The sequence below is a fragment of the Bufo bufo genome, chromosome 2 (assembly GCF_905171765.1).
Source record: "Bufo bufo chromosome 2, aBufBuf1.1, whole genome shotgun sequence".
Lineage (NCBI taxonomy): Eukaryota > Metazoa > Chordata > Amphibia > Anura > Bufonidae > Bufo > Bufo bufo.
The window spans coordinates 100450485-100471385 of NC_053390.1; the positions used below are offsets into that span (position 1 = coordinate 100450485).

General features: G+C 41.5%; 1 protein-coding gene across 4 annotated transcripts in view; it reads left to right on the forward strand.

Moving 5' to 3' along the window:
* LOC120992394 (microtubule-associated serine/threonine-protein kinase 4-like) overlaps window positions 1-20901 on the forward strand; it is a 301883-nt gene that overhangs the window by 215520 nt on the left and 65462 nt on the right. For all 4 annotated transcript variants that reach the window (XM_040421360.1, XM_040421359.1, XM_040421358.1 and 1 more), the window contains 7 exons: window positions 2724-2878; window positions 6628-6703; window positions 9722-9931; window positions 15405-15506; window positions 15789-15921; window positions 18878-18945; window positions 20700-20785. In XM_040421360.1, coding sequence (XP_040277294.1) covers window positions 2724-2878; window positions 6628-6703; window positions 9722-9931; window positions 15405-15506; window positions 15789-15921; window positions 18878-18945; window positions 20700-20785 — 830 coding nt within the window. The remainder of the gene's footprint in view (window positions 1-2723; window positions 2879-6627; window positions 6704-9721; window positions 9932-15404; window positions 15507-15788; window positions 15922-18877; window positions 18946-20699; window positions 20786-20901) is intronic.

Below are 20901 nucleotides of genomic sequence, written 5' to 3' on the forward strand. Positions count from 1 at the left end.
ATTCCCTTCTACCTGAGGTGATCGCAGGTGAGGCCTGCTGTAATTAGGCTGGCATAAAGCACCTCCTAGTATGTCAGTCTGGGGGAGAGAGTGATTTGGAACAGAGACCTGCAGAGGCTCTGAGTGGTCTCAGACAGGAAGACTGAGGGGCCACGAGGCTATGTGAAGCCTGATCTCTTCCCGGTGTGGAGCCTGAGACCCTGTGCATAAAGCTGTGATTATAGGTGAGGCAGGGAAACCATTATATGTATTAGTTAGACCGTCATTTGGACTTTAATCCTGGTGTCCGTGAAGATATCTGTGATTGTGATTCCCTGAAAGAAGGCGATCCCTTACTATATATATATATATATATATATATATATATATATATATATATATATATATTTCACTTTGAAATTGTTCTGTCTTATTCTGCTGCTACAGCCTTCACTCTTTTTTGAAAGCTTAATTGCTATATCTGACTTTGCATCCATTTATTTTTACTGTGCCAATGCATCTAATATGAAAACGAAGCTATTTTGCATATAGTTTTAATTAAAATATTTCTATTATTTTGAGTCCACACTGCAGAGTTATGTCTCTCCACGGTAACAGACTACAAACAAACCCTGAGCTATCCTCTTAAAACTAGATCACTGAAAAGTAGAGGGTTGATGGAAGAGATGGCTCCATGAGGTCAGACACTGATGTTGGGAGATGACTGAGGCCTGATTTTTATATATATATTTTTTTATGTTTTGTTAAGTTGAGGCCAAGACTCTGCAGGATACACCTAACTCCATCTTTCTAAGGACCATGTTTTGTATCACACTTCTGGCTGCAGCGTCTTGTCTAACCATATATTTGACCGGCTGCTTATCAGACTGGCACTAGAATTATTCCATGTCTGTCCAAAGGGTTTTGCAAATTATCCACTCCCTAAGTTTGACTCGTGGAATATGAAACTGAAAACTCACCTTAAAAATCACGACTCAAGTCCATTTTTTCTTTTAACCACATTGCAAGTCGATTTATATAGCGCGTTAATTGAGTAGCTCATAATCGACACTGTATTTGCTCAAACGATTGTCAGTGCAATAATAAAGGCACATACAGTTGCATTTCTGTCTACACAAGCCGTGCAGGGCCAAAAACCAGTGGCGTAGCTATAGGGGGTGCAGAGGTACCAGTTGCTACCAGGCCCTGGAGCCTGAGGGGGCCAAAAGACCCATGTTCCACATAAGAAGCCACTGTTATTATAGAAAGTGCGTGCTGGTCAAGTTACACCTCTGGCTGGAGGGAAGGGGTAAGGTCAAGAATTTGGCATGGGAGGGTGCCTTTTCAATTTTTGCCTCAAGCAACAGGAAGGCTATGTGCTTCCCTGGCCACAAAACACTGAGGTAAGGGGGGCCAAGCTGAACTCTTACACCAGGGTCCATGAGCCTTTAGCTACGTCCCTGCCAACAACTGAGGATTCGTAAAGAAACTCTGTCACCTCAGATAAGTCCTTTTAACTACACTAACGCATGAATGGTACAGCTGACGCTGAGATCAGATCAATAATTCTTATCTAAATACTCACCTCCGTTCTCCTGCCATGCGTCTGCAAACCGACCTTATGAGAGAAGACTTCTGAGCGCACACACATAATGAAAGAGACTCCAGGAGGCGTCCTCTATGCATCACACGGCCGGTTTGTGGGCACAAAGTGAGTAAAGAGATAAAAATGACTGACCTGAGCTCAGCGCCTGGTGTACTAGTCATTCATTAGTGTAGTTAATAGGGCTGGTTCTAGGGGACAGAGTCCCTTTAATGCTCCATAATAAGTACATGCAGCAGTGGTCAGGCGAAGAAACGTATGTAGGAATGTTTATTTCCTATCATCAGCCCATGTACTTAACCAATCCGACCCATAGCCGAGCAATACTATGCACAGAAATCGCTAAGTACAGATACGTAACACGAATAACCGTTTTGCCATTAGCAGCCCGTTGATGGTTTCCATGCAGTTGCATATTGCTTTATACATTGACTGGACAGAATAAAACATACTAAACAATAGCAGAAACGTTGATGAAGATGCATAACCATCATTTTATGTTTGCTGACTATTTATTCCGATGTTTGGATGCTTCTGGTTCTAAACTGAACCCATTTTATGTCGAGCATGTACTTATCGTGGCCTGCTCCCTGCTGGCCAATTTTTGTGTTTATCGAACATGTCGGTGCTTTTTGTCCCAATTTCAATTGGTTTTAGAATAGTAAATGATATCAATATGGGAGTTGCGTGTGCTGTTGCCTGTAGGTCTGTGAATAATGCATACTTTATTGCTTGGGGTGACCTTTTATCTCATGATACATCATCAAAGATTTTCTTTTAGGCTGCAATGAGATTTGGGCATTTGGTAGAGAACCAGCCAGTAATGACTTGTCATTGTCCAATTTCCTTTTGCCTGTCAACACAAAAATATCCTTATTGCTGATATCATCCATTTTACATTCCCCTCCAACTAACCTTCTGGCCTGACATTTAAAAGAGATTTCTACAATCTGAAATAGACAGTTGTGCTTTGTAGACATGATTCCCTTACACTGAGACAGATGCAGACATACAAACAATAACCGGCCTTTGATGGTGATCACTGCTAATTTTTGTAGGCTCTGCAAAATCGGCAATGACATCTCAAGAACGTCTGTGAAGGTATTCCACCTGTATGTTAACCCTTTCCTGTATTCCACAGTCATCCTGTTCATCCCAGGAGAAGCTACACCAGTTACCATATCAACCAACACCCGATGAACTACATTTTCTGTCCAAACATTTCTGCACGGAGAGCATTGCCAGCGATGACAGATGCCGGAACACACCGCTGCGCCCTCGCTCCAGGAGTCTCAGGTGTGTGTGAAGTCTGGTACTGTCACAGAAAGAAATAATCAATCAGAATTGCATTTAGTCTTGTTCTAAACGTGAAATGTGATCATCCGATAGTCAAGCTCTGAATACAAATGGTTTATGAGAACGTGATCAGTCTTATAGAAGATGTCCCTTCTGATGGCGGTGACATTCATCCTTGCTTGGCTGGGTTTACTCCTGGGCTTGACATTCCCCCATCTAACTAGTGTATGAGATAATCAAGTGAATACTACTCCAAGTATTAGGTTGTGCTCAGTGCAAAGTCTCTTTATTGAAAAGGAATGTGTCATCAGAAAAAACAGCTACTGTTTAAAAAATAATGTTTTTATGTTAAAGGGGTTGTCCGGTGTCCGATATTGATTGTCTCCTCAGGATAGGGCATCAATATCACAACTGAGGGGGTCCGACTTTGGGCACCCCCTCTAATCAGCTGTTTAAAAAGACCGCTGCGCTTGTGTAGGCTCTATGTTCACCGTTTACCTGCTCGGCCGTGCGCAGGTGTAACTCACTCTGCAAGCAACTACTGTGAAGAGAATGCAGCACTAATATGAGCGCTGTGGTCTCTTCAATCATTTATCAGAGATGGGGGATGCTGGGAGTCAGACCACCGCCAATCTGATATTGAGGATAGGTCATCAATATTGGAAACTGGACAGCCCCTTTAATAATTTTTTAAAGAAATTAAGGTGATGTTCTTTTTAATTTTCCATGTCTAGATAAAAAAAATTAAAAAATCCTGCAGTTATCGCACTGGCCGCTAGACTTAATAATCACCACTTCTTGGTCTGTACAGATCCCTTCTGTAGTTATCTGCTTATTATTACAGGCAGGAGTAGTATAACGGATATCACCTATATAGAGAGACATAGGATCCACTATTCACAATAGGTGATAACACAGCTTATCTGCTCCCTCCTGACCTCAGTACAGGTCACAGAGCATACCTAGAAAACTCTCCCGTCAATGAGGCCCTCCCCTTGTTCATTGTGTCTATGGCTTATGGTGGCTGCTGTAAAGCATATCTCTAAACACAAGATGGCAGCCCTCATAAAGAGTTCAGGAAATAGAATTGAAAAAATAGGACGTGGACCTATCTGGTTTTAACTAGCAGAAGAAAGAAAAAAAAGGGTGACAAATCCCATTTAAAGAGATTCTGAACCACTTTTATTTCCATTAATAATGGTCATTTTCTACCATCTTGCAGATAGTTAGATTCTTGAATTAGAAATGCTTGGAGTGCGTAGAATAGAAGTAATTGAACCTCCATATAAAATAACTAAAACTGGAATTTCATCTATTAGTAAGATAGGAGAACCTCAAGCCTAGGAATAAACCCACCCAAGTAGTGATGAATTCAAAGCCATCAGATGCAAGGTACGAAGGGTATGATCTGACTCTTCAAGGAATAGTCTTCCTTTATCATGGCCCCCTGCAATGGACCTCACTGTATATTGATTAATGCTGCGGGTGTATGTGGGGAATATTATGCTAAACTCCTGTCAACTCGTATGCAGATTAGAATTATGCATCTCAGGCTGATTGTCATGGATTCACTAATGTATTATCTGAAGTCGTTTGACCTTCGAGGGAGTTCCTAGAAATGAGTATGTCTAAAGATGAATTTTCATGCCAAGATTTTACAAATAATCAATGAACGATTAGTGGCTTGGAAAGTCTTGGTCAAGGACTTGATCATCTCACCAGTATCGGGGAAACTCCTCCCATCCTGATGAAGGGTGCCTTTCTTCCATAGCGAGTAGCGACTATTTTTACAAGCTCCTTTAAATAGGGTTTTCTGGTTTGCATTGCCATCCTTTGTGTAATCTATTTCTTCTCCCTTATTTATTTGCTCCTAACTTCTGGGCTTTATGAAGCTATTTCTTATTTCCTGTGATGTTATGTGTCTAGGCAGGGAGTGTCTATGTAAATAGCTTGGTGGGAGGAGGTTGGGGGTTGTTAGAACAGTGCTGTGGCAGAAAAAGGAGAACAGCATCATGGGTTTGGTTGGATGCAGCAACTGGAAGTGCTACGTATAGGATGGAAACAAGCCAGAGGGATTTGTTTACATGGGGAAAATTGGTCAGGAGAGTCCAAATTGAAAAAAAAGAAACAGTTGGAAGATGTACATGAGGTAAGCAACTACATGAGCATATATAAAACCATAATAATCCCAGAAAACCTCTTTAAGCCGCGCACCAGTCAATAAGGCCCCTTTCACACAAGCGATTTCTTCCGCACGAGTGCAATGCGTGACGTGAACACATAGCACCCGCACTGAATCCTGACTGAATCATTCATTTCAATGGTTCTGTGTACATGATGGGGGTTTTTCTCGCGCATCAGTTCTGCGCTGTATAAAAAAACGCAGCATGTTCTATATTCTGCGTTTTTCACGCAGCCCTGGCCCCATAGAAGTGAATGACACAAAACACATCACATCCGGGAGCAAGTTTGATGGTTGCTAGGGGATGTTGTTTGTAAACCTTCAGTTTTTTTTATCACGCGCGTGAAAAACGCATCAAAACGCATTGCACCCGTGCGGGAAAAAAACTGAACGCAATCGCAGACAAAACTGACTGAACTTGCTTGTAAAATGATGTGAGTTTCACTGAATGCATCCGGGGCCTAAACGATGCTGGGAAATTTCCACTTAAAAATCGTGCCACCTTTGACAATAATTTTTTACAGAGTCACGATCGATGGAGATGAACAATAATAAACGCACAAGTTTTATTGCTCTGTTGATCTTTTTTTTTTTTTTTATCGCCCAAGTATTGTTCCGATCACTTGCAAACAAGCAAATTGCGAAAATAATTGGCCAGTAGATGTTGGCCTTTAGGTTCTCGGCTCCAGGAGAAATTTTTATTATGCTGAGTGAGGAGAAAAGGGCAAGTGGGCTCAACTGTCCCCCGACAATGCGTCCTCTAGCGTACACTACTATATTATACTATGTCACATTATTAGTGGGGAAAAATGTTCAATAATTACATTTTTGTTTCATTAATTAGATGTACGTCTGCATATGGTTTTTTTTAAACTTCCATGTGAGCTTTAAATGTCATTTTCTGTTCATATGTTCCCTTTTAAATATTTATCAAAACACTTGTATTTTAACATTTGCCTAAAACATTTTATTTTATAAAACGTTTGTGTGGGGGGCGGTTTCTGGTGGTAAAACCTATGAACCTCTTCCAGGGTAGCACGAAGGGTGGGGTAGGATTCAGTTGAGTGTTTATCCTGTAAGCACTCAGGTTCTTATTGTGAATCGTTCTTCTATGCGCTGCTGTAGATCAGGATACCGAGTCCTCCTAGGCTGGCGTTCTTCAGTTTGCTACTTCTCCTTTATAAGGGCTCATGCACATGGCCATTGCCGTTTTTGCGGTCTGTAAATTGCGGATCTGCCAACGCGGATACCTGCTAGTTTTACATTCCGCATTTTGCAGAACGTCCTGCCCTTGTCCACAAACCGGATAGGAATAGGACATGTTTTTTTGTTTTGTTTTTTTGCGGGGCTATGGAACTGACATGTGGATGCGGGCAGCACACAGTGTGAATAAGTCCGCATCTGATTGAATGTGAACAAAAACCCGCGGTTGTGTGCTTGAGTCCCAAGACATACATATGATCTAACTGTGCTTGTAGTGTTACTTCTGTTCTTGGAAGTAATTGTGTTGATGTATGAACTGCTTTTAATGCAAAGTAAATTAAAATACCATTTGGGTTTTTTTCAGCCCTGGACGTACACCCGCCTGCTGTGACCATGAGATAATTATGATGAACCATGTGTACAAGGAGAGATTCCCTAAGGTAATTTTAGGCAATTTTCTGTTTCGTACAAACTCTTTGCTTTGTATGTAGAATTCCTTATTCCTCTGTCATGCTGCAAATGGGTCTGTATTTGTCTTAATAAGGCCTACAAATTTCATGCTGTACAATAATTGCACAAGTCCAACTGTGATACAACAGTATTTCATACATTAGTGAGGAGAAATTATGAAAATGATGCTACAGTCATAGCTAACTGCCTCTCTGCCGATTCTTTATTTCTTTATTTTTAAAATCTGTTTATTGATTTTAAACATATAAAAGAGGTATTACAAAACATGGAATACACAACCACTCTAGGACAGTGCACAATTGATGTTACGTTACGATGTATCAGATTCATACAGGCATTTGAGACCAAGCTTAAAACAAAGCATTCCAAAATCATCAGCGGTACAGCACACATTATACGAATGATATTCTTTATTTCATCATTCTGGAATGTACATACCACAGAGGCAGTCCATACTGTGGGGCTCTTAGAAAGGAGGTCTGGCCTTGGATGGTCCCACACACTTTGCACTGGACTTCCTTCTCCAGGGGGCCTGCAATGTTACAGAGGACCTTTCGTTGGTTTGTAGTAAGTGAGAGAAATATATGTACCTGCTGCCACCCTGTCTGTTTTTTTAAAATAGCGCCGAGTGCACCTCTTTATGGCCCCCCGCAAATATCGCGCTCAGTATTCTAATACTGAGCATCGGAGCAATGGGGAGGAGACACAGTCTTTCTCTGTGGGCGTCTCCTTCTCCCCTGGCTGTAGCGCTGTCCAATCGCAGCGCAGAGCGTCACAACCAGGGAGAAAAACCTCCCTGGCTGTGACGCTCTGCGCTGCGATTGGACAGCGCTATAGCCATGGGAGAAGGAGACGCCCACAGAGAAAGACTGTGTCTCCTCCCCATTGCTCCGATGCTCAGTATAAGCATACTGGGCGCGATATTTGCGGGGTGCCATAACGAGGCGCAGGAGCGCTATTTTAAATAAACAGGCAGGGTGCTAGGTACAGATATTTATCTCACTTACTACAAACCAATGAAAGGTCCTTTTTAAGGTACTTTCACACTTGCGTTAGAGGATTCCGGCAGGCAGTTCCGTCGCCGGAACTGCCTGCCGGATCCGGAAATCCGTATGCAAACAGATAGCATTTGTTTCTGGATGCGCATCCAGCTGAAAAATGCATTGAAATACCGGATCCTTCTCTCCGGTGTCATCCGGAAAAACGGATCCGGTATTTTTCTCAGACTTAAAGGTCTGCGCATTTGGTACTTTGGTACCAGATCCAGCATTAATACATTTCAATGGAAATTAATGCCGGATCCGGCATTCTGGCAAGTGTTCCGGAATTTTGGCTGGAGAAAATACCGCAGCATGCTGCGGTATTTTCTCTGGCCAAATACCGTAAGAGGGACTGAACTGAATTCATCCTGATGCATACTGAACAGATTGCTCTCCATTCAGAATGCATTAGGATAAAACTAAAGCGTTTTTTTCCGGTATTGAGCCCCTGTGACGTAAGTCAATACTGGAAAACTTTAACGCTAGTATGAAAGTACCCTTAGAGGGGTTTTCTGAGATTTTACTACTGATGTCCTATCCTCATGATAGGTTATCAGTATCTGATCGGTGAGACCCCCATTGATCAGACACTGAGGACCTATCCAGTAAAATCTCGGGAATCCCTCCAATCCATCATTTTTTCTTTTTTTTTTTGGCAGCTCATTTGCATCCATACATGTGTATACATCATGGCCAGCTGTGCTTGCTCCCATGTATAGACAGGATGTCAGTCTGTCCTCTGGGGCTGGCTTCCTGTGAACTACTTGATTACTTTGTCATCTTCGTAATCTATCCTGGCAGCTCTAAAACAGCTCCAGGCATAGTGCTGAAGAAAATATAATGTCTGCCCTATTTAAAGGTGACACAGTCTAAAGTTGATCAAAACAGATGATTTCAAACAAAATCATTAATCAGGTAAAATTTATCAATGAGCGATCTTTTTAGAAAATCACCATCTCAAAATAAGTTTGTCATTGTTACTAGTACTTGATTGTTTATGGTGCAGTTGACCATTACATGAACGATAGTTCCATAAAAGCACTTCCACATTAGTCTCGTGCCCATCGTTATTGGCCAGTGGCCACCGAATATGGACTGAAATGTGTATGGTTGTTCACATGTAATGATCATTCACCAGATGATTGTTCGATCAACCATCTTCCATCAAAGCGCAGCCATACGCTTTCAATAGCTGTTAGCCGAACGATCGAGCGCCCAACAGCTATCTCTCTCAACTCCTTCACAACTGCATCATACACATTCATGTTCAGCTCAGACACTGGGGGGGAGCTTATCTCCCTAGAGAACAAACGGATTGGGTGAAAATATTAATTTCACCCAATCTATCTCTCTCAACATCTGATAGTCAGGAGCTCCCAATGCACATTAAACTTTCACTTAAATCTGCCTTCCTGGACGGACAGTTCGGCCACCACAGTTCGGCCACCAATACCCTAATGTGGGTGTATGTCTAGGAGAGAAGTGATATAGTAGGTGACTCACACTATCTATACTATCTGTGTGCTGTGTGCAGAATCTCCAGTGTATTTCTATGAGATGCAGCTTCACAATGCTTTTCCTTGCCTCATCACCAAATCCAGCTCATTTTCAACCTGTTTTCTCTACAACACAGCAGTGTTTCAGAGTAAAACATAGCTGTTTGTAATAAGGAAGCCTTTCAGGATTTCATGCTACCCATGGTTCGGACAGATAGAATCTCCTGACAGGTGCTATATTATAACAGCATGTCAGGATCCTGAAAACAACGAAGAATTGATGTGTAAGCTGTATAAATGGTATTTTATTATTTTTTTGAAGTCTTTATTAAATGGTTGTCTCAACTTCTTTGTATTCATTCTGTTTGATACTTTTGTAGTTTTTTTGTTTTGTTGCAAGGTTCTGAAAGGTAACTTACGACTTTTGTTTTCAATGCCCATATCTCTTCAGGCCACGGCTCAGATGGAAGAGCGACTTCAGGACATTATCACACACTATTCCCCCGACAGTGTGCTTCCGCTGCCAGATGGCGTGCTCAGCTTCACTCACCATCAGATCGTGGAGCTGGCACGAGACTGCCTGGACAAATCCCACCAAGGTCTCATAACCTCAAGATATTTTTTGGAGCTGCAGCAAAAATTAGAAAAGTTATTACAAGAGGTAAATCACAGTCTCACTCACCAGATATTTGTTATACCCACGTTTATATCTTAATTTGAAATGTCTGTGAGTAATCTTGGTTTATCTTGCAAAATAGACTTTATTATACAGTATACAGATCAAAAGTACGATACAAAGGAAAAGTACATTTCCCATGGTTAAAGAGGTTTTATGAGATTTTGATACTGATGACCTATCCTCAGGATAGGTCCTCACTATCTGATCGTTGGGGGTCTGACACCTAGGACCCCTGCCGTTCATCTGTTTGAGAAAGCATCGGCGCTCCTGTGAGCACTGTGGCCTTCTCCGTAAGCACAACGCCATACGTTGTATAGCGGCTGAGCTTGGTATCGCACTCAGCCCCATTCTCTTCAATAGGGTTGAGCGCAATACCAAGCACGGCCACTATACAATGTACGGTAACCACCTAGAAGGACGTGGTGCTCACAGAAGCACTGGTGCCTTCTCAAACAGCTGATCGGCAGGGGTGTTGGACATCCAACGATCAGATTCTGATGACCTATATTGATATCGGTATCAAAATATCGGAAAACCACTTTAAAATCTTTAGGTGATAGAGTAACGGCCCCCCATGTACATTAGATTATTGTCATCTGAAGCTACCCTATACGGTGGGACTGACAATCTAATGTGCATGGAGCCTCCTGACCAGATTATATTGAGGGCGGGAAGGACCAGGTGTGTTAAAGTTAAATGCCCGATCCTTTTGTTCTCCTGGGAAATAACCCACCTGGCGAGGTGTCTGATAAGGGCTTTTCCCTCTCTTGGGAGAGATGGCTTTCGACCATCAGCTATTGAGAGTGTATGGGCATCTTAAGACCTGCGTATACCATAATCCTTTAAAGAGAAAAAAAAGATTTTGCAATAAAAAAAAGAACATCTTGAGATACTGATATTATTTTTTAAGGAGATACATTGAATAAAAATGGAATAATGAACCCTGAGCTCTGTGATTTTCTGTTCATTATGGAAACACAGCCTGAATAGGTTCTATCCAATTACCTGAAGCTCCTACCTCAATTTAACATCGCTAAATCTAAGGAGAGATGTGGATACATGGATTTTTTTCAGATTGTTTGCCAGACTGTGCCTTAATTAAAGTTGTGGGCACCTGAAAGACCAGAATAAAATTTGCCTGTATAATAAGCCTACGGTTGATGATATTAATACTAACAAGCATAATCTGTCCCAAGATCATCAGGATAAATTGACAAAAAAAGCAGCAGAAGTGCTGACACTAGCCTTGCCAACAGAGAACGCTATCCTCAGGGGAATCCCATGTAGCAGAGAGAAATAATTCTGTTATTAAAGGGGTATTAAAGCGTCTGCAAGTTATAGGCTGACATTTATTAATCAGTTAGAGTTTTTCGGTGCGTCCTGTGATGCGGAGCAAGACGGATCCCTCATGACCCACAATGTAAGTCAATGGTGATGGATCCGTTTTCTCTGACGCAAAAGAAAACTGATCCGTCCCCCATTGACTTACAATGGTTTTAGAGATAAGGATATTTTAGAGATAATACAACGGATCGTTCATAACGGATGCAGACGGTTGTTTTATCATTGACTGATCCAGCAAAACCGGTGATGTGAGGGTAGCCTTAGCCAGTTTGTGGAGCATCGTGAGACCTGAAGTATTGCAATTTAGACACAAAATTAGAAAGAAATGTACTTTTATTGATGTGTACACCGAATGTTGGAAATATGGGTCTGGTGTATCTAAAAGGACATTGCCTAAACCATTCCGATAAATGTAGATTTTGTGTTATGACTTTGGGATAGTCCAAAATGCGCCAAACATATTCAGAAGTGTTCACCTATTAATAAATTTGGTGCAATTCACTTAAAAATGTTAAATGCCAATCTTACTAAATCTGCCTCATATAATTTTCCATTATATTTCCAATGTCATTTACTCAAGTGTTCAAGATCTCTGCAGCTCTGCTGTCATTTAAAACTGGAAACTGTGACCTAGTTTTTCAGTGAATGCAGAGCTTCTGAACTGTAAGGATAGGGGAAACAGGCATCTGATAAGTGAGAGTTTTTATTTTTTATCAGCAATATAATAGTGTATTATCTTTGCCTACGTTATTGATTTAAAAAAACATGTACACAAAAAACATGTACACTTTAGGGTGGTTACACACGACACAATACAGTTTTTTGGAAAGACACAACTACAGTTTTTTGGGGTCAAAAAACTTCTCCAAAGAGGGAAGTGGGTGTCGAACCACCCTAAATGATCATTCTGGCTGCCATTAGGGGGGGTGTAAATAATATATCCGATAAAGGGATTCTGTCACCAGAATTAAGCCTCTTAAACTGTCTGACATTAGCGTTGTGCTAATGTCAGCAGAATCCAACTCTGCTATTTTTATGTTTATTGATGCCCCCCTCACGGCACAATTCTTACGTTTGTAATATGCAAATTAGCCTCTAGGAGCAGAGGGGGGCGTTGTACCTGCTCCTAGAGGCTCTGTTCTCCCACCTCATTCCACTCCCTGCCATCCTTGATTGACAGGCCAGCGTTCTTCTTCTCCTGCTGGCCCTGTGTGTCGCGCCTGCGCAGTGCTGTTTAACCAGCACACAGGTTAAACCGGCAGGAGAAGACGAACGCCGCCCGGAAATAATAACTATGAATGGGGACGAGTGATCTCAGTAGTGTTCACTTGTCCCCATACAGAGGAGATGATTGCTGCATGTAAATGCAGCTCTCACCACCTCTGATGAGCCGGCAATTATTGGGATGAATAATTCATTCCTGATAATTGCCTGCAAAGTCGGCCATATAAATAGGCCTTTAGTCAACACAGACTGATGGATTTTAAACATTAACTGAAGGGGTAGATAAACCATAACGAGTCTCTCTTATAATTAAAGTTATGTTTTGGGTCACGGCAATTACTCGCAAGTGCTGAGTTACTGTCCTAATGTAATAACTGCCTTCAACCGACACGTTTTGGTGACAGAAATTTTTATACGAATGTGAAATCAAATGGGTGGAACATGGGTGAAACTATTATCATTTCAAATATTGTCCCGTAACTACTAATTGTGAGTCTGGCATTGCACATGAATGGATGTGTTGCTGCAAAGGGAGGATGAGGGCGACTGTTTGTGAATTAGGCTTCTATTAAAGTACAGACTACAGCATAAATCAGATCAGGGTTTGTAAATGTCTTCGTCCTATGCTTCTGTCAGAGGCCCTACTACTACTTGCTCTGGAGGACCTTTGTAATGCTTCATTTCACCATTGGTAGCGCTGCAGGGAAGATAAACACTTGTTCCTACTGATGACCTATCTGGCACCCGCACCTCCGCAGATCCGCTGTTTCCGTGTAGCTCTGGTGCTGGAAGTTAGTGGGGGAACTGCACAGACGTGTTTACTGCAGTAACCAACACCATCCACTACACCAGGGCTCAAGCTGTAGTAAAACTACAACTCCCAGCATGCTCCATTCTCTACTCTGAGAACAGCTGAGCAAATGTGTATGTTTCACAACAGCTAGAGTGCTGAAGGTTGCTGACCCCTGCACTACAAAATAGACAGAGCTGTGTAGTTCTGCAACTGACTTCCAGCGGTGGAGCTGTTTAGGTATGGCTGATCTGTGGGGGTGCAGGTATCAGACCCCACAGTCAGGTATTGATGGCCTATCAGCTGGAAAATCCTGGAATACCCCTTTGGCCTCATGCACACGGCCGTTGCCCGGCCATGCCTGTATTGTGGCCTGCAAACAGCGGGTCTGCAGTGTGCGATTACCGGCCGTGTGCTCACCGCATAATGGATGTGGACCCATTGACTTGAATGGGGTCCGCAAAACGGAAGGTGCGGTGCAGAACGGAGACATGGAACACCACGGAAGCAGTACAGGGGTTTCTCTCCGTGCCTCCACACCGCAAAATATATATAACATGTTCTATTTTTTGGGGGTGCAGACGGATCAAGGACTGATTCAAGTTGAATGGGTCTGGATCCGTCAGTGGAATCTGCACGGATGTTGCCCAAGCATTGGGGACGGCAAATTGCAGTCCCCAGTGCACGGAACCGCCGAGCAACGGCCGCGTGCATGAGGCCTTTAATGAATATTTTATCCATGACCTGGTCTGTAGGAAAACATGAACTAAAGTAGATATATGAAAGATTATATGGACTCCATGTATATAAGAATATCCCCTGATCAAAGTAATCCTATAAATGCCCTGTGCCGCATAAGAGTTGGTTTGACAGAATCTACCCGGAAACTATGTTCTTCCTAGTAGGTCTACCTTCCAAATGGTTATAATACTGATCTATATTTTAGGTTATTTTAGCACCACTTGTGAAGTACCCTGTATGTGTGATGTTTTTGAGGCTATATCTCAGTCCTGGCAGAAGCATGCTGTGCGTGAGTTATATTATTCATTATGCGAGCGTTGTGGTCTGTCTCAAGAGTTTATAAACCGAAGTCTTGAGACTTAACAAGCAATTAGAGATAAGAAAGCATAATTCACAGCGTTTGGTTAAAGCCAAGTGCATTGCTCGTCCATCTACATTAGTCACTGCAGACACTTGTGTATTTAATTAAATGGATCTGCCCAACTCCCTTGGGTTATACTTTGTCTGTTTTGGTTTCATGGTTTGAAAGCTAAAGGCAATTGGAACATTCTCTAGTCGCTGACCACCGAAGACAGATACTTAGTCTGGTTCTGACATCTCATACATAATAATAAAGATAAATGCTTTCTCCTGCCTCCTGCAAGAAGCAAGGAAACTATAATTCATAGCTGTGTACTTTCTGCCGACCAGTCCCTGAATATTGGAGAGGAAAACAAGAAAAGGCATAAGCGGCTGCAATATCTTCAAATATAAACCTAAGTCATCCTCTATTAGTCGATGGCCTCCTGCCTCATTTTTGGAGACGCCATTTAAAGCATACACTTGTGTATGTAAATTAGCACATCCCGTAGCTTGGCTAGACTAGGCAGATTTGTTACTCAAGAGTCTGGGAAATTGTGGGGGGCTACCAGTATGGGAGATTGTAAGGGGTTTTCTAAGATCAGGAAAAATTGGGGAAAGGAGAGGGACCATAAAAGAAAATTCCCTGATAAATCCGCAGCTGCTCCGCCATTCCTCAACAGTCTTCGATTAGCAGTGATGTGCCAATGTACCCACCTCAGTAAAGTCATGCTGTAAACCGCTGAGGTCAGTGATTGGCTGCAGCAGTCATATACCCATGTTGCATTCTGTAAACATGGATGGAGAAAGCTGCAATTCTTTATCTCCCTGGATTGCTGCTTCTTCTCTACATGGCATGGAGTTTCTATGCTTCTGTGGTTTTTCCTCATGGTTCCCTAACTTTCTTTTTCCAAAAACCCAGTTGACCCAGTCTTGTAGTGTGTCTATGATAGCTGTCATATTGCACATTCTTAGCTCGTACATTTTACCATTTCTGTTTCTTTTTGATCTTCATAGGCTCAAGAAAGGTCAGAAAGTGGAGAACTGGCCTTTATCAAACAACTGGCCCAGAAAATACTGATCGTAATTGCTCGGCCGGCCCGCCTGTTGGAATGCCTGGTGAGAATAAAATAGCTTTCATTTGATTTTTTAATTAAACAACAGTGTAAGCAATAGGTAAAGGTGACCACCAATAAAAAGTCCTCTCATTCAAATGACCTTTGAAAACTGCTCCAGTCATCCAAAATGATGTGCTTAAAAGTTGTTCTCTGAACAAAAAAGTGAATTTGATCTATTAAATGTATATTGGCTGCCATAGACCACCACTCAATAAGCCCTGTATGATTTCTAAACCACTGGGGACATTTTCTAATTGTGGATTATATCATTTGTATAACTCAGGAATTTGACCCTGAAGAATTTTACTACCTTTTGGAAGCAGCGGAAGGCCATGCCAAAGAGGGTCAAGGTATTAAAACGGACATACCTAGGTATATTATCAGCCAGCTAGGACTGAACAAAGATCCCCTTGAAGGTAAGAGTCATGTATTTTCAATTAAGACAACTACACTTAATAAAAAGCTACATGAAGTTTTTCTTTATGTGATGGTAACTGGTCCATTTAGGAATGAAAGTCCTACTCAGCATTAAGTTCTTCTCGTGACACAATCTCTCTTGCTCGTATGCATTATCTTGGACGCTGGTGAGCTAAAGGCTAGAATTTATTACTACCGGCAGAGAAACATTTTGCAGTAGGAAAGATAAGTATAAGAACTCACTTGGAATTGGTCATTTTCGCTTTAATAGATGCTACAATTATTGCTAACAATCCAGCAATCAATCAGATTGTTCATAATTTTTGAGTCTGTTGACTATTTTGAAAAAAATTGACATTTTAGAAAAAGCTCAAAAATGGGTAAGTGTAGTTAAGTGCTCGTGAGGCGGAGATATTGTAGTCACACCCACTCTTAACTTCCTAAGAAAACAGAGCAGTCCTGTCATATTTAAGAAGGGAAGGAACATTTGAGCACCCGGTCACAATAATTTTCTTGTGTGAATGTTCTGAGCAAACACTCGTTTGTTGGCTGATCGTATTGTTTATGTTGGCATGAAAATGCTTGCTGGTTGGCAGCACATCTCCCAGTGCAATGTACAAGTATTGGGGGATGAGCAATCATAGGAACGATTTTTCATCTCCCATGCGCTTTCCATCGGCCTCTGTGTCCTTTTAAATAAGCACAAAAGCACTGGTTTGGCACTGCTTTTGATAATAAGATGACTCTGTCCCAGTCTATACAGCAAAGATGACAAATAAGTTATAGAAAACACAAAATGTCAGCCTATTTGTAACTGCTCAGGTGTCAATTGTAAAAACTATGATTTTTTTTTTAATGCCAAAAATATATTTGTAATGAAGAACAGATTTTAATAATGTTAATGTTAAAAACTATTACTGTGCCCAGACTAAAAGAATATTTGATTTGGTGGGATTCCTAGTCCTCCGTCTCTGTTAAAGATTAGTTTCGCTATGTTGGTGTCTTTAAAAAAATAAATAAATAAGTACAGCGAAATGGAAAGTTTTCTACAGAGGTTTCACCGAACTTTAAACATGATCAATAGAGATCATTTTGTAATGCAATGAGGAGAGCAGCCGTTATTAAGTAGCTGGTACCAGTACCTAATCTTCTTCCTGGAGACATGGATATTTTATGAGCAGCATTAAGATTCCACGTTTGCCGTCAAACAGAATGACTTTAAAATGATCTCCTTTTGTCAGCACCCGAGCAATATTACCTCCATCCGCACGCTGGAAAGAGCAAAGCTTCATCTCTTATCTGCCAAACTGTTACCTTTTTATAATGTTTGCAAACACACAAGTTGAAGGGTATCCACGCTGGTAGCACAGGATCTGAACCCAGCAGCAGCTGCCTTCATGATGACCAAATATTCCTAATAGAGTAGTCACGCATGAATTACTGGTTGATAATGGCACATGAATAGACGGTGCTTTGAAAGCTGGACCACAGCAGATTCATCATCTGCTAGATACCGGTGCATTTCTCAACCTTTCCCTAGAGGGAGATTCTTTTTTATTTTTTTCCCTTCTTCCCCTGTGGTTTTTAAATTGCCGTCTTTACCTTCTTTTTTCTCTCTTTCTGTAAACGCCAGTCTACAGAAGTGGATTCAATCAATGACATAAAATAGGCAGATGTTTAATGGTATTTAGATGAGTTTTAAAAATCTCTTCAGGCATTTCAAAATAGTTCCCGGGATTCTCGCTCAAAGTGCTGACTCTGGGATTCATTCCATTAATACCCACTGTTAGCAGATATTATGTGCCTCCAAGATAACTGCTGTTGGGCAAGGCTTCTTTTGAAATGGAATTGTGCTTTTTGCCTTGTTCGCCGTGACATTAGCCACTTTAGGAAGAATTTTCAGGAGGATTTTGAGATATTTGAAGGAGACATAAAAGAGTTCATGAGATTGAAGAAGGCCTCCTTATAGTGAGGTAATCAGAGAGGTAGGTCGATACGTTAAAAGAGAAATGCGGAACTTGCGGTGCATGGTCCATTTATTATTACCTCTGCCTGATTTGAGTATTACTGGCAATAAATACATTATTTTATTCTTACACCTGGATAGACCATGTAAGGTCAGAGCACTATCTTCTGGTTCTATTTTATGTAATTTTAAGAGCTTTCATAAAAAAAAGACAACTTTTTTTTAAAAAAAATTATTGCTTACCTTCCTGTGATCAGCCGATCAGTGGGATCTCTGCCTGGAGGGTACATGTGGTATTACATGCTGGTGATTCAGATAAATAGCAGGCCATGTAAAAGATGTGTTGGCAGGATCTGCTAGAGCAGGACCCCTTTTTTTCCACTTACAACAGTACAACACATTTTAGCTCTTTTTTTGTTTGAATTTTGAAACCTTAATTTTTCAAAAAAATGTAATTACAAAGATTTTGTGTTTCTAAAAACAACAACATCTCAGTGAGTAATATCAATGATTATGTCTTATTTACTATAGTATATGTTATGTACTTAGCCTTATGGAGTTAGGCTAGTTTCACACTAGCGCTAAATTGTTCCGTCCGGCTGTTGCGGTAGAGGAACAGCCCGTCGGAGTTCATCGTATCTGGCATAGCTGGATGCTACCTTTCAGAATCCATACTGAGACCCAGAGGGGATCTGACCTGTTAGTGCCGGGACTCGGCCAGGCAAAAAACGCTGCTTGCAGCTGTTTTTGTCTGGCTGAATCTTTGCACTAATGCCGGAAACAGACCAGATCCCATTATAGTCAATGGGGCCTGGAGGTACTGCGCCAGTTTCCGGCTGTGACGGAACCGTTTAGTGTTATTGTGAAACTAGCCTTGTGTGTTTTTACAATTAAACACTTAACTTGGAACTACTTTTGAAAGTTTTAATCGTAGTATAATTTTTTTTTTTATGGCTCATGGCTTAAAATTTTTTTGGTCACAATTTTAGAAATCGCTTTGTTGGCAAATTACGACAGTGGAACAGCAGAAACACCAGAGACTGACGAATCTGCCAGTGTAAGTATCATACATTGCTTTTTTTTGTTGTTGCGTAAAAAGGTTATATTATTACAAACTAAATATATGGTGGTCGACTTGTAAGGTAAACCAGCTCACCTGCCATATGTATTGCAGTCCTTGGGTGCACAGGAAACCATGGTGAGACCTCTTGAGGCAAGAAACAAAAAGAAAAACGATCCAGTACTCCTGAAATTTTTTATCACCACAATAAAATAACAGACGGCTCAAAAATTTCAGGAGTGCTGGATCGTTTTTCTCTAAATATATGGTGCCCTCTTGTCTTTTGAGGTGATCAGCTCCCAGTTTGTTTTGTATTTGTTCAATGTATTCTCTTTGTAGGTTTATCTTCTCAAGACTAAATACCGTACATTTAAAGAGGTATTCCCACCATATGTATGGATTTGCCATAAGGCTAGGGCTACACGGCGACATGTGTTGCGTGACAATAAGTCGTGCAACAAAAAAGGTATGATGACTAAACTGCAACATGTGTGGTGCGACATTTTTTGTAATGATAGTCAATGGTGTCACACCGCGACATGCTGTGACTGCGAGGCAACAATCACAGAGAAATCCAACTTGGATGGATTTTTTGCGGCTGTTGTGTCGCAGTTGCAGCATGACGCAGTGTGACACCATTCACTATCATTATAAAAAATGTTGCGCGACATGTCGCCGTGTAGCCCTAGCCTAAGTGTCTGATAGATGGGGGTCCCACCTCTGAGAACTGCACCTGTTTTGATAAAAGGGGTTTCTTGACCCATGTCCTGTCTGATAAAGTGGCCACTGCATCGAGGTGTTGAATGAATGGAGAGGTGGTCCTGCATGTCTGTAGCTCTTTCCAGCCACTTCTTTAGGAGTCACTGAAACAGCTGAACACACTCCTGCATTTATGCTCCACCTGGATGTGGTGGCCGGTGGTTGCTTTACCAGTAGACTGTCACGGATGGTGTTGCAGAAAGCTGGAACTTATAAATAAACATCCGACTGGCTTGATCACAAACTAAGGAGCATATGGGTGAGCCCTATAAAACCCCCTAGAGCTCTCCCTGACTGCTATGCCCATGCAAAGATCTTTATGGTAGACGATTGCATGCCCACGTACCTAATACTATGTGACACCTGAAAACCCTATAATAGTGAGGGGATACGACCACCGGCTCAATGCACTTAATACAGACGGAGTCAGGGTCACCTAGAATTAAGCCAGCAAGGAAACACAAATAAAGGAAAAATACTTATCTTGAGGAATCAGCAGCAGCGGAAGCCTCCAGCAGTGAACACAATCCAGGAAGTAGTATAAACCGCAAAGTGAGGCAGTATGGGAGGGAATATAAAGGGAGGCAATTAGTGTAAATAGGTGACAGCTGGGAGAAGGAAAGGAGATGACAATGTAAAACCAAAACAAAGAACGTCATGCAAGATGTAGAGAAGAACGTCTGCCAGACCTTCTCAGAGAACTGGCGGTGACATAGACATGGGGGTTGATGGATCATCATACAGGTGCAGGTTCTAGAGGTGGGAATGCTATAAACGTCTAATGTGGACATACCCATTGGTCAGATATATACATCTATATGGTAGATATAACCAAGCTTATTCTGTTCAGGAAAACAATCTGTGAAGAGTCCCACTTGTATCATAGTCATATACTGTGGTGTTGAATTTAGAAGCCATTGTAAAAGGACATTTCTATTTCCATTTCACTTCTATGTTCTAAATTTCTTACCCTAATTTCTTATTCTTTTTAGAGCTCAAATCGATCATTAAAACTGAGAAGAAAGCCTTGCGAGATTGACTTTGAAACAATGAAACTAATCAGCAATGGAGCTTATGGGTGAGATTTGTGTTGGCTAAAGATAAGCTTACATGCATTGTAAGGTCCTGCACAATATTTAAGTTTACAGCACTCGCCCATTATTGCTTCCGGATGAAGATTTTCTGCTCCTTCAT